General features: G+C 48.1%; 1 protein-coding gene across 1 annotated transcript; it reads right to left on the bottom strand.

The window, feature by feature from the left end:
• Positions 1–1,990: 1,990 nt before the first annotated feature.
• Positions 1,991–12,142, bottom strand: Defb1 (defensin beta 1). Its single transcript, XM_042699900.1, has 2 exons — positions 12,015–12,142; positions 1,991–2,330 (listed from the first exon to the last, which is right to left on the bottom strand). The coding sequence occupies exons 1-2, from the start codon at positions 12,073–12,075 to the stop codon at positions 2,188–2,190; spliced, it is 204 nt and encodes a 67-aa protein (XP_042555834.1). The 5' UTR covers positions 12,076–12,142; the 3' UTR covers positions 1,991–2,187.
• Positions 12,143–13,463: the final 1,321 nt, after the last annotated feature.

The raw sequence follows: 13,463 nt of genomic DNA, 5'->3' as shown, positions 1-13,463 counted from the left end.
TGAGCAGGGGGCTCATGAAAGAGCCTCTTACCTCCAGCGGCACAAGGAGATTTATTTTTATATTATTAATAAAAATCTCCAATGAACATCTCATAATTATATATACCTATGGGGTACATTGTAATTATTTTTCTGTCAGTTGTGGGGCTTGAACTCTGGGCCTGAGCGCTGTCCCTCAGCATTTCAGCTCAAGATGAGCGCTCTACCACTTGAGCTACAGAGCCACTTCCGGTTTTCTAGTGGTTTATTGGAGATAAGAGTTTCACAGACTTTCCTGCCCTGGGCTAGCTTTGAACCATGATCCTCAGATCTGAGCCTCCTGAGTAGCTAGGATGACAGGCGTGAGCCACCGGTGCCTGGTGGTACATTGCAATTCTTTTAATGATACACTCCTTTATTATTTCAGGTAAAAATAAACAGAAACTTTGCAGTCTTAAACATCTCTTTTTTTTTTTTTTTGGTCGGTTGTGGGGCTTGAACTCTGGGCCTGGGCACTGTCCAGCTCAAGGCGAGTGCTCTTCCACTTGAGCTACAGCGCCACTTCCAGTTTTTTCTGGTGGTTTATTGGAGATAGGAGTCTCACGGTCTCTCCTGCCTGGGCTGGCTTTGAACCGTGATCCTCAGATCTCAGCCTCCTGAGTAGCTAGGATTACAGGCGTGAGCCACCAGCGCCTGGCTAGTCTTAAACATCTTGAAGTGCACAGTTCAGTGGCAGCAACTCTATTACCTTGTTACACACGTCGATGATATATTTTTTATTAGTGTACATGCATTGCACAAAGGACTTTTCCTGCGACATTTCCACACATGCACGTAATGCACTTTGATTAAATGCATCTCCTCCATACTCTTGTGTGCCCCCCTTTCCCCCCTCCACCCCGTCCGAGCCTTTGTGAACAGCTGTAGTGGTTCTACTTTTGTGCATTCACACAAAGTACTTCGGCCATACTCACTCCACGTAGCTGTCTTCTTTCCCCACTTCTTCTGGTTCTCCCTTTCACGTGAGTGCTTCTTTATTATTTCTAGATTCTGCATATGAGCCCAAACATGTGGTATTTGCCTTTCTGAGAGTGGCTTCTCTCACTCAGCACGATTGCCGCTTGCCCCCATTGTCCCGCACTGTAATGCGTTCCTTCCAGCGATGGAAATGGGCCTTGTTCTCACAACCCGATGCTGCCGTCACAGCCACTGACCCTGCTCCCCTCCCCAGGGGCACTTCTCAGAAAAAGCTCGCTCACCCTCGGCCCTTTCTAGAAGTTTCATGTTGCCCCTGGTGAGTCTGGCCGTCGGAGGCAGTTGTCTGATTTGACTACCTTTCTTTTTACATGTTTGGTTTTTGATGGTTCTTCTTTACCTTTGGTGTACTCACAGGGACATCTTGGAAGAGTGGGAGGGAGGATACAGAACTCAAGGGAAAAAGGGAGGAAAAGCGTGGCGGTGGAGCCCACTGGACTGAGGAAAATGAACTGTACAACTTGTTGCTGGAGATGGGAGGGAGGAGAGGACCAGAGACACTGCATGGAAGGAAATGCACTCATTACCTGACTCAAGTAACCGCAGTCCCTCTGAACATCTTCTCTAAAACAATGCGGTGACCAGATTTTAAGAAATGAAGACTCCCCGCCCCCGTCCTCGCGTCTCCGACACCGCTCGGCCTTCCTGGAGGACTTCTGCAGCCGTGGTTGCGGCCTGCTCTGGCCTGCAAGGGCTCTGCCTTCTTTCTCCCCTTTGTCGGCTTGCTCTCCCTGTCACAGGTGACACAGCTCACGTTCTAGCCCCCGTTGCTCTGGACAAGGCAGGCTTCCGGACTCTTCCAATTCCTGTTCGAATCTTCAACCCCAGCCCTGCATTTTCTCAATCCCTTCTACAAAGAGACCCAAGATTCATTTTGGCCTAAAGAACATAAGCTTGAAATAAAGGTTTCCTTTATTTTTTTGGACCATAACAGAATGAAAGGTATTTATTTTGATATAATTTTATTGCTCTTATGAAGACAATGAGTTCATTTCTCTTTTGGACAACATCACCCAGTGTTTTGCTCCTTCTAGTTTCCCCTCCTGTTCCTGCCCGCAAGTCGCATAGTTCATTTCCCAGGTTGTATCCACGGAATGCCACGCTTGTGCTGAAACATGACTGACTACAAATCCTCTTGTGGTTTCCAGGTTCCCTCTCCCAGGCCCTCCCGGCCTATTTACAGCAGTTGGCCATCTTATGGTAACAGCTGCCCTCAACTTTAGTGTTCTTTGGGCATTCAGAATAGAGACAGAATCCACCTTTCTTCACGCAGAGGTAGTGGTCAGATCTGTGTCCCAGACCCGTGAGGCCGGCATCTGCATGGAGGGAAGAGAAACACGTCAAACTCAAGGCTGCACTCCCGGGGTGGGGAGACGCTGGGCGAACGCAGGGCAGACAGCTGTGCAAACGACAGGAAATCTCCTGTCTCTTCCAGGGAGAATGCGTGAATTGACCCCTGGGGTTGCTGTTGAGAAGCTCAGCTGTCGAGGAGGAGCAGCCTGGGGACATGTGGAATTTGTTTGGCCCAAAGGCTCTTGGCTGTTGAGGGAACTCACGCTTTTCCTAACTAGAATTTCCCCCTTCCTCCTCCTCTCCCCACACTCACGTGAATGAACGCATTGTGGGCCCCAGACTAGGTGCGCATCCTCAACCCTGCTGCCCTCCTGCCACCGGTTGCACAGGTCTGTCTGATCTGAAGCCTAGTCCTCAGTTTGCCTACCACCATTTCTGCCCAAACCTATCATCCTTCATTTCAGGCTGAAACACTGCTACTCTGTCAAGCTCTCTCCAATTGGAAGCTATTTTACTGCCTGTCCAGCATCACAGAATATCATTATTAGAAGGTTCCCTAGACTGGTTTTCCATAGAATGCAATAGGAAACAAAATCATACTCCGTGATATTCTGGAAAAAGACCACTAGGCATTATTATTTCACTTTTTGTTACTGAAAATTAGTTGTGCAAAGGAGTATCATGCTAGTATTTCCATATATGTGTGCAATGTGACTTAATCTACTCCATTAACTTGTTCTTAACTCCACCCTCCTCTCTCCTTTTCCCTGGGTTTCATTATGCTATTTTCCTATGTGTGCATATGTGCATTGTGTGTGTATACAAAGTACACTTCTGACTTGGGTGAGATGGAATCTCAGTGCTGTTTGGATTTGCATTTCCCTCATGGCTATGGTATTGAACATTGCTTCATGTATTTATTAGCAATTTGTGCTGCTTTTGACAGTTGTGTGCTCCCCAGGAAAAAGTCTTGATTGGGGCTTCTACCAGCCCACCAATAGCTAAGAAGCTTTCTGCACCTTCTCTGGGGCCTTACCCTCACTTTTAAAGAAACTTTACCTTTGCTCCTACTTTTCCTGCCTCAAAGATCTTTATTTGGTGGGGAAAAGAAAGGACTCAGAATCCCTAGATAATATTATAAGCAGAACCTAATAGGAGCAGTTCTGGTGCAAGCTCACAAAGAGCAAGCGCAGTGTTGAATTGTTAGGACTTTGGGAATTCTTGGAGACGGAATGAATACATCTAACATTGTAAGACTGGCATAGACATTTGGAAGTTAGAATATTGAGTTTTAAAGGAGATATGTTTGGGTGTCAAACTGACAAGGGGTGGACCTCTCTCATGTGGAATGCAAGAGAGGAAATGAGAATGAGAATGTAAGGGGGTCCAATTAGGGATGTGGAAGAGGACAGGGAAGTGCTATGAAAGCGTTTAGAGCTGGGTGCCGGTGACTCAGGCCTGTAATCCCAGGTACTCTGAAGGCTGAGATCAAAGCCAGCCCAGGCAGGAAAGTCTGTGAGACTATCATCTCCTGTAAACCACCCAAAAGCTGGAACTAGAGCTGTGGCTCAAGTAGTACAGCACTGGTCTTAAGCAAAAAAGCCCAGCGACAATTCCCAGGCCCTGAGTTCAAGCCTCAAGACTTAATAAAAGATAGTAAAGGGATAGATATGATCAATGTGCATTATGTTCATGTTTGGAAATGCCATAAATAAATATATAACATTGTATAATTAATATATGCCAATTTAAAAAAATCAAGAACCAATTCCGTTTTCTTTGTGCGACAATCTGGGGCTTGAACTCAGGGCCTGGGTACTGTCACTGAGCTTTTATTTGGTTCAAGGCTAGTGCTCTACCACTTTAGCCACAGCCCCATTTCTGGCTTTTTGATAGTTTATTGGAGATGAGTCAAACTTTCCTGCCTGGGCTGCCTATGACGCCTTGGTTCCTCAGATCTTAGCCTCCTGAGTTGTTAGGATTAGTGGTGTGAGTCACCAGCACCCGGCTAGAACTAATTTCTTTAATGAATCTCAATTATCTCACACAAAGGACACAAAACAAATAGCAATGAAGTTAGTGTCAGGTGCTTTAGTTACCTTCTGTGTTAAAAACTAATCCGCGTTGTGTCCTTTGGTAAGGTGCTCTCCTTCTCTGGGCTCTATCTTCTCAAACTTAAAACCGAGGAGACAAGGCCTTATGATCTCCCGCATTTATGATTCTGGGAACTCGTCTTTGGTGAGGGACTGATTCATTTGTAGTTGCACTTAGTTCTCCGGGAACGCTTTCCTCCCTTAATGCCAGACAGTAAAGCAGAAGTTCCCAGAGTTTGAATGAGTTATTCATTATTCAGTACTGGAACTCATGTTTGAATGTCAACAGTTGGTATTAACAAGATCTAATAAGATCAGGATGAAAAATTGAAGGTCAACCTCCTTGATCAAAAAAGAGACAATAGTTCTGAATGGGAGCTAACAGAATAAAACTGGGTCCACTTGAGTAACATTATATAATCAGCCAAGGCTATAAAAATAAGAAAGTCAGATCATCTTAATAGATGCAGAAAAACATTTGAAACATTCAATATTGACTCACTAATCTAGCAATGAATATTTTGAGAAAAGTCGTGCTCCCATTGATCAGAATTTTAGTTTTAACAACTAGCAATAAGATCAAGATATTGAGTACCAGTGCTTCCATTTAACATTGTAGTTAAGCTACTAGCTAGGGAAATAAGAAAACAGATACATAATAGCCCCAAGAGTGTATAATACTTGTCAGTATTTGCAGATCTTATGATTATTCACAGATGAAAGAGGATTAAGCAAACCAGTTTGGCATGTTTTTGCTGTATAAAAGATCAGAAAAGAGAAGCAATCAGTTTTAGTGTTTTAGAACCGGACAGTGAAGTGATATTAAAAATAAAAGTGCCATATTGAAAAGCGTGAAGTATTAGATGCCTGGTTATGAATCTACAAAAACATGTTCAACGTTTCTGTCCCTGGCCATAAAACCAACTGTAGTAAAAAAAATTCAAATAAGTGGAAATGTTACGTTTAAACATAAGATGGTTGCTTAATACATGTTAGCAGTTTTCCAAGTTAATCTTCAACCCATAATAATCCAAACATTCTTTTAGTGAAACTTGAAGTTGGTTCTAAAAACGTATTCATAAACTCAAAGGGCTAGACTCCCACGACATTCCTGGAGAGGAAGGCCGGAGGACTGGCTTTACCAGTTGTGAAGACTAATTATAGAGGTACTGCAATTAAGACAGTGTGGTGATAACAAAGGACAGGCAGACAGAAATGGGACAGGGGGAAAGGCAGAAAGAGAGCACAGCACGCATGAAGAACTTAGGGGGAGCAGAACAGGGGGGAAATCAGTTCTTCTTCCTGGGATGTTTGGGTGTTCAAAGTAGGGAAAAAATTGACCTTTCTATCAACACTCTCTCTCTCTCTCTCTCTCGCTGAAGAGAAGCAATATATTTATTGTAAGCCTAATGTAAAAGTGAAACCAATAAACTTCTAGCAAGTAATACTGGAGTTTGTCTTTATAATACAATTGTCACTAACTCCAGAAGAAATGACATGACATGAATCCATTGAAATAAAGATTAAAATCACTAAGAAAAGTTTCTGGTCATAAGGTGAACAATCAAGGCACAAGGCAAGAGATGGCTTTTGTAATGCACATGACTGAGTGTAAAGAGCTACCCAAAGTAATAAGCAAAGAACGATAATTTGATGGAAAACATGAGCAGCCTTTCACAAAGGCCATCCAAGAGACACGTGCCTGAATACAAACACTATTTATTAGAAGAAATGAAAATCCAAACCATAATGAGATAGCCCTACAGTATACCATATGGATCCAGTTAGAAATGAACCCATGTTACAAGAGTTGAAATAGGGAGGGAGGCATGCTCATGTACATTAGAGTAAGCACTTTGGCATCGCCCTGAGAAATTAGATATGCGCTTATTCTGCGACCCAAGCCACAGAGCTAGGCATACACACTAGTCTCAGCAAAGCTACACACATCATAACCCAGGCTGTGTTATTGAACATAAATCATCATGGAGTAAATGTACGAGAAACACGGAAAGCTAGTACCACAAATGTGTGGTTAACAGTGAGAGGAGGGCTCCCCGGGGCTGTAAAGTGCTAATTCTTTGTGGTTGTTGGTCACGAGGCTTGAACTCAGAGCCTGTCTCTGAGCTTTTTTGCTCAAGGCTAGCACTCTACCACTTTGAGCCACAGCTCCACATCAGATTTTCTGGTGGTTAATTGGAGGTAAGAGCCTCACAGACGTTCCTGCCCAGGCTGACTTTGAACCTTGATCCTCAGATCTTAGCCTCCTGAGTAGCCAGAATTACAGACTTGAGTCACAGTGCACAGCACAAAGTGCTATTGCTGCATCTACATGGTCTCCACAGGGTGCTTGCTTCATGGTAATTAATTAAGCTGTCCAAGCCTTTTTCATATGTATTTTCTTTGCTAATCTGGACTGAGAAAGCTAAGCTACTTACTATATTATTTGGTGGCCTCCATAAAAGTGTAAACCTATGTTGCAGAGAACTCTGTGCCTAAGAATAAAGGGAGAGCTGGTCAGTGGGGTCCAAGCAAGGCAAGAAAGCAGGATTGCGGCAGTTTCAATGCTTGGGGCTAAAAGACCGACTCATTCACATACATTTGTTATGTCAGATGCAGCTGGATTGCCTATAATCCTGCATCAGTGCAACTGTCACACCAACTAGTCAGGCGTAACAATAGGTGTTGGCAGAATGGAAGGCAAGGTGAATACGTGGCAGGAAATATGGTAGGAAATGTATGTCAATGGGTCATTACTTAGAACAAGAGAGGGAGGGAAGCAGGGCTCATAGAGCGAGCCCAGCGTGGGCTTGGTCTCCACGGAGCCAACACACAGTAGGTCTGCACATAGAAGACATGCATTCTGTGGAGACCGAAGGAGATCTAGCACAAAAGAGAAGCCGCTGGGCTGTAGGAAGTATGGCTAATTCAACTGTGATGACGAGTCCTATTAAACCACAGAGAGGGATCTATGGACTTTATATAAAAGATCCACAGAAATACAATTTCTTAAGGAGAATTTGTTTGGAGATTGCGAGACAAGGAGGTTGAGAAGCTGAGAGTAATTGTGAACATTTCCAGATGTTAGTGGCACAATTTCTGCTCCTCCATTTGTGCTGCTTCAGGTCCATCCAGAGACTCACTTATGAGACACTAAGATTGCCTTTGCATGAGAGAATTACAGATATGCGTGAAGTTCTGGGAAAACATCACAGAGGGAAAGTGGAGGATGGACGACTGTGACACAGATTTCTTGTAGTAAAAGCCCATCAGGATGAGGTGGAACTAATTGTGAGAAGGCTCCGGGTTTGATAGAAATAGGCCCGTATTGTTCCATCCCTCCACCCAGATTTGCATGGCACACATTGGATTAAAACACACATGGGCAGAGAGGGAGGGACTCACAGAGCAGCTGGCTTGAGAACCAGAAAGAGAAGCCCAAAAGCAATCAGCAACTCAGACCTTCCACACAGGTGCCAGGGAGTCCACACCTGTGACACTAAATAGTGGGCAGAGACTGAGGATCGCTCACAGGTCCGGACCACATCTCGGCCTGGGTCAGGACCAGGTGTCCAGTGTTGAGTGTCTGGGAAGGCCTCAGAACACGCGGGCGCCTCCGGCAGGGTGTAAGAACAAAGGCTGACCGCATCGGGGTGTTACGTTGATATGGATTCAATACTAGGATGTGGGGAGGCATTTATATGAATCTGTTGAAACTATCTGTCAAAAAATATCAGCCAGACAGTCAGTCCTGCCAAACAAATAACAAAACTCCAAAGCAGTCTGTAAACAACAAAAGAAGTCACTCGCTCTGTGAAGTGAGGTCTCATGGAAGCCCCCACCCATTCCTAGGAGATGGGGGCGGTGGTCAGCATCCCCTGTGGCCCAGGGCAGGGCAGCCAGTGCTCTTCTCTAGGGGATCTCCAAAGAGGACAGTGACGGCCATGTCTGCAAGGGATGGGAAGTGTGAGGAAGAGGGCAAGCTGGGGGTCAGACCTGCATGTGCATTTGTGTCCTTTCCTGCACAGCGTGTGTGCGTGGCGGGGTAGGTGAGCATCGGGCCCTCTGAGTGTCAGCCTGAAGGTCAGTGGCGTGGGCGTCACATCAGGCCTGATGGGGGAGGCGCTGGGAGAGTCTGGAGGGGACAATCGGAAGCTGCCGGCCCTGTGGCACTGTCCTGAGCAGGGCTTCTGGGTGTCAGGGACTCCTCTCTCCGGCTCTCCAAGTGCTCAGTCTGGCCTGGCCTGAGGGCTGCAGGCTCTTTTCTGACGTAATGGGAGGCTGCTTTCTAGATGGGATCCAGAGGTCCTTGGGGCTGGATTCCTGGGAGCCGTTGGCAGAGGTCTCAGAGGTAGAAGGAATTGGGGTTTCCTGGGTGAGCCCCTCAGATGAGAGAGGAGGGATATAGGAGATGGCAGGGTACAGAGGCCTGGATGCCGGCACCTGTGCATTGTGTGACGGGGGACCCGGGCTCAGAGGAGCCGACACAAGGCGGGAGGAGGAAGTGTCGGTATGAACGCCGTCACCCGTGCTGATGGGAAGGGCGGGGTCCCATTCTTGGGAGCCCCTGGCTGGCCTGTAACGTAGTCCCCAGGAAAACAGACCTCTAGACACGCCAGTCTCTCAAAAAGGCATCTTTCTTCTGTCCCTGTCCTGACTGGAAACCTTCAGGGCCTCACCTGACATGTGTGTTGTCCTCACAAAGCCCAGCCATCCTTGGATTTGCTGTTCCTAATTTCGTCTCTCAGAATCCAGCCTCACCCTGCACAGTAAGCGTCCCAGCTGGACCATCTAGGAGCTGGTGGCTGCTCTCAGTCCTCCAGTGCTGACCACCTGTCAGGTGACTTGGACCAAAGCATTCCTCTACAGAAGCGTAATGATGGTCCTTTGCTCCTCATAAGAGCGTTGTAAATACTAATTCAAGTGAGCTCTATTGTTTATGTTCCTGCACGTCTCTGGCCTTTCACAAACGCCACCTTTCTAGCTACCTGTCTTCTCTCTGTCACAGTTTTACTCCGTCCTGAGCTGCACACCCAGTGCCCTCAGTAGCTGGGCCTAGCTGTATTTACCAGGCCGAGGAGAGGCCCACCACTTCCACGGATCCTCAGAAATGACTTTTGGATGCCTGAGCCCCGGCCAGCCCCTCGGTGTGGCCACCTTGGCCTCTGTGCTCCTCATCCTGTCTTGACACCGTTGTGATTGGGCAGTCCACGCTAAGACACACTTGTTCAACTCGCACGTGGCCTCAGGCACCCTTGATTTCCAAAGACCTCCTGAGTGGCCCGCTCACCTTCCCTTCCTTCTGTGCTCACAAGCAGCGTTTTAGGAGCTGGAAGTGGGTGGTGTGTGTCCTTTCATGACAGGGAGGAAGTCTGCTCAGCTCTGGAGTCTTGGACTCCTGTGTCTATGGAGGAAGACCTTTCTGAGAATGTTTTCCAGAAGTGTGAGTGCACTGGTGTTCTGTAAGGGCCCAGGGCGGCCACAGAACCAAATGGGCTGGCACCTTCTTCTAGAAAAGACAGTTAATGTCCCCAGCACTGAACTCTGAGGTAGGCAGGCAGGTTGACCTACAGGCTTGCAAGAATAGAAATTCTGATGTCACTCAACTGGCTTGAGTGACTGTTGCATTCATTCGTACACACACAGCACAGTCTTGGCACCACAAATATACAGAATTTGTACTTGTCATCTATGCTTTAGTATTTAACAAACAAACAAACCAATAAATCCCAAATCCATGCCTAAAACGCAGGAGAGACCATAGGCCCAAAATACAGGAGACCTGATCTAGAAATCTGCAGAAGATACTTGGGGAGTTGGTTCTTCCTGACACCAAGACTCAGACCAGCACACATGAATCTCAGGGAAAATAGTTTTTTTTTATGAAGCAATGCCCTTCTCAGGCCAAACTGGAGTACTCTGGGTCCACAGTGCCCCCTTGGTGGTCTGGGGCCTCAGACACTCACTGCTTGTCTGCAGCTGGATCAGCTCTGCTCATTCATAGAAGGCAAACTGATCAACTCAAGACTGGGAAGGTTATGCTAACAGGACTTATGTATCCTGAAAAGATGCTTGGAGAGGTCTTGCCTGGATTCTCCAAGCAGTCCTGAGTGCTCAGCTCTGGCCTGGATTCTCCAAGCAGTCCTGAGTGCTCAGCTCTGATCTTTTTTTTTTTCCCCAGGAAAAACAAACATTGGGCTTTTAATCTTCTTCAGTAAAACCCAAGACTTAGTAACATTGAAAGTACACCAAGCATGCAGTCTTTCTACTTCAATGAGGTCCATCTTATATATCTTATACCTTGATGTTCTAAGTATTGAATACAGGCACAAACCAGAACAAAGGAGCCGAGTGCCCCAATTCAGTTATGGTCGCCTCTATTCTTTTTTTCTTTTTTTCTTTTTTTTTGGGTCCGGTCATGGGGCCTGAACTCTGGGCCTGAGCGCTGTCCCTCAGCTCTTCAGCTCAAGGCTAGCGCTCTACCACTTGAGCCACAGCGCCACTTCCGGCTCTTTATTTTTCTGCTTATGTGGTGCTGAGGAATCGAACCCAGGGCCTCATGCATGCAAGGCAAGCGCTCTACCACTGAGCCACCTTCCCAGCCTGGTTGCCTCTATTCTTAAGACACAGTCTCAGCGAGCAGACCTGACTCTCTTCCACCCTGGAGACATTGCTTTCTATGCTGTGAAGGAGTTGATCACTCACACTTCACTAGGGGAATAAGAACTCTCCCTGCGGGAAAAGCTGCTTCTAAACTTTTGAGTTTAGACTGTCAGAAGGAAATAAATCCCTCTTTCTCAGTGAAAACACCCTCTCTGCCTTTTCCTCTCTCTCTCTCTTCTTCTCTCTCTCTGATACACACACACACACACACACACACACACACACACACACACACACAGATACAGGAATAGTCAAAGAGCATGTGCCATCTTGCCTGTTTTGCACTGCCCTTTTCTAGCCATCAGAATACCCAGCACTGTGGTGGTTCATTCAGTTGATTGGTCTATCTCTGGCCCATGCCACCACTGCCAATGAAGAACTCTGCTTTGAGAATGTGTTTGCATGCAGGTGTCAGGTGGGACAATTGAGGTATAGCAAGAATGAGCTAAGCTGGTCTGGAAAATCAGAGCCTCCCGGAGTAGTTTCAGGCTCTGACACAGCCCGGGGACCCTCATTATGCAGTCGAGGAACCACGTGTCTTGTTCAGGGTCACCATGGGATAAAATCCTACTTTGGAGCCCTGCCTTCTCCACACCAAGGACCCCGTGGCTGGTCTCCGCTGGTCTCCTGGGAACTCCAGTCCCTGTTGGTGGCTGTTTGTCTTTGGTGTGGCGGGATGCACCTACACATTTGCTTGGTACAAGCCCTGGCTGGGTTGTCCTGGCAGGGGGGGTAGTTGAACCTGTCCTGCCACGACTCAGGGTGAGGACGCTGTGGGCTCTGCATGGGAAGCCGACGCGTCCGTGTGAGAGGTGAAGCAGAGTTCCTTCCACACAGAGTCTATCCTCCATGTCCAGGACTAAGATTAGGCAGGGAGTTCCCATAACTGGACACGGGGCCCCTGCTGACTGGGGCTGACCGGGGCTCAGCCAGTGCCCCCTGAAGGCTTACCTGGGGGGATCTGGCAGAAGAGAAGGCAGAAGAGCAGGAGCAGAACGCAGGGAGACCTCATGGCGCTGTGGGCTGGGCTCAGAGGGCAGGCAGGAGACCGTGGCGCGGCAGAGCTGAGGAGGCGTCCGGAGGCCAGCGTGTGACTGTATTTATGGAGGTGCAGGATTGTGCAACCTCGTAGCCGAGCCGAAGGGAGGAGGAGTAAGCTGAGTGGATTCTAGTAATTAGCCCCGAGTAACCTCCACATTTTGCCCTGTCTTGCCGTGGCCGGAGTTCACGCTCAGCGCCTCCTGCCAGGCTTGCTTCCAGCTTAGGGGGCTTCTCCTGGCCAGGTGGCCCTTGCTAGGAACCGCCTCTGACACTGACTCCGAGTCCAGGCAGATGAGACCAGCGCGGGGCCTTTCCAGTTCCGCTGGTGTTGGTCCATTCTGGGCCTCCGTCTCCCGAGGGGCAGGCAGCCTTTTGTGGAATGGAAGCTGAGCCGGTTGCAGGGATGGGAATTCTTCCTAAGACCAAGGCTGCTGTTCACTCCCACACTGCCTATAGCTTTCTCTCAGAGGGACCAACGCACGCTTTGCTTTTCCAACTGAATAGGGAGGAGCTCCTGAGATTTCCATCTGGGGATCCAGCGGTGGCGTCAGCAGAGCTTGGAGGGCAGCAGGGTCAGTGCCTGCCGCTGGAGGGACTGGACTGGGCTGGGCTTTCTGTTAGTTTGTCTCTAAATACCCCTCTAGTGTTCGTGGACGCTGAAGTCTGGACGAGCATTTTCTTCATTGTTAATTTTCAGTGTGCTCTGAGGCAGCTTCTGTTTTGACAGAAAATGTCTTCCCACCTCAGCCTTTGACTCCCTCGAACCCCGTCCATGTTTAGGCACCGAGGCCATCTGACGGCCTCAGTTATGAGGCTGGCTGCACAGGAGGCTGGACAAGCAAGACTCAGGAGGCAGTCAGTACTCAGGAGGTGGACAGCACTCAGGAAGTGGTCAGCACTCAGGAGTGGTCAGTACTCAGGAGGTGGACAGCATTCAGGAGATGAGTAGCACACACAGGAGGTGGTCAGCACACACACAGGAAGTGGTCAGCACACACAGGAGGTGGTCTGCACACACACAGGAGGTGGTCAAGCACTCAGGAGGTGGTCAGCACACAGGAGTTGATCGGCACACAGGAGGTGGTCAGCACACACACAGGAAGTGGTCAGCACTCAGGAGATGGTCAGCACACACACAGTAAGTGGTTAGCACTCAGGAGGTGAGCAGCACACACACAGGAAGTAGTCAGCACATAGGAGGTGGACACACTCAGGAGGTGGTCAGCACTCAGGAGGTGGTCAGCACACACAGGAAGTGGTCAGCACATAGGAGGTGGACAGCACTCAGGAAGTGGTCAGTACACACACAGGAAGTGGTCAGCACTCAGGAGATGGTCAGCACACACACAGGAAGTGGTC

The sequence above is a fragment of the Dipodomys spectabilis genome, unplaced genomic scaffold (assembly GCF_019054845.1).
Source record: "Dipodomys spectabilis isolate Male_0828 unplaced genomic scaffold, ASM1905484v1 ptg000263l, whole genome shotgun sequence".
NCBI classification, from domain to species: Eukaryota; Metazoa; Chordata; class Mammalia; order Rodentia; family Heteromyidae; genus Dipodomys; species Dipodomys spectabilis.
The sequence above is the reverse complement of the archived record's forward strand: the minus strand, read 5'-3'. Positions and strand labels throughout refer to the sequence as shown.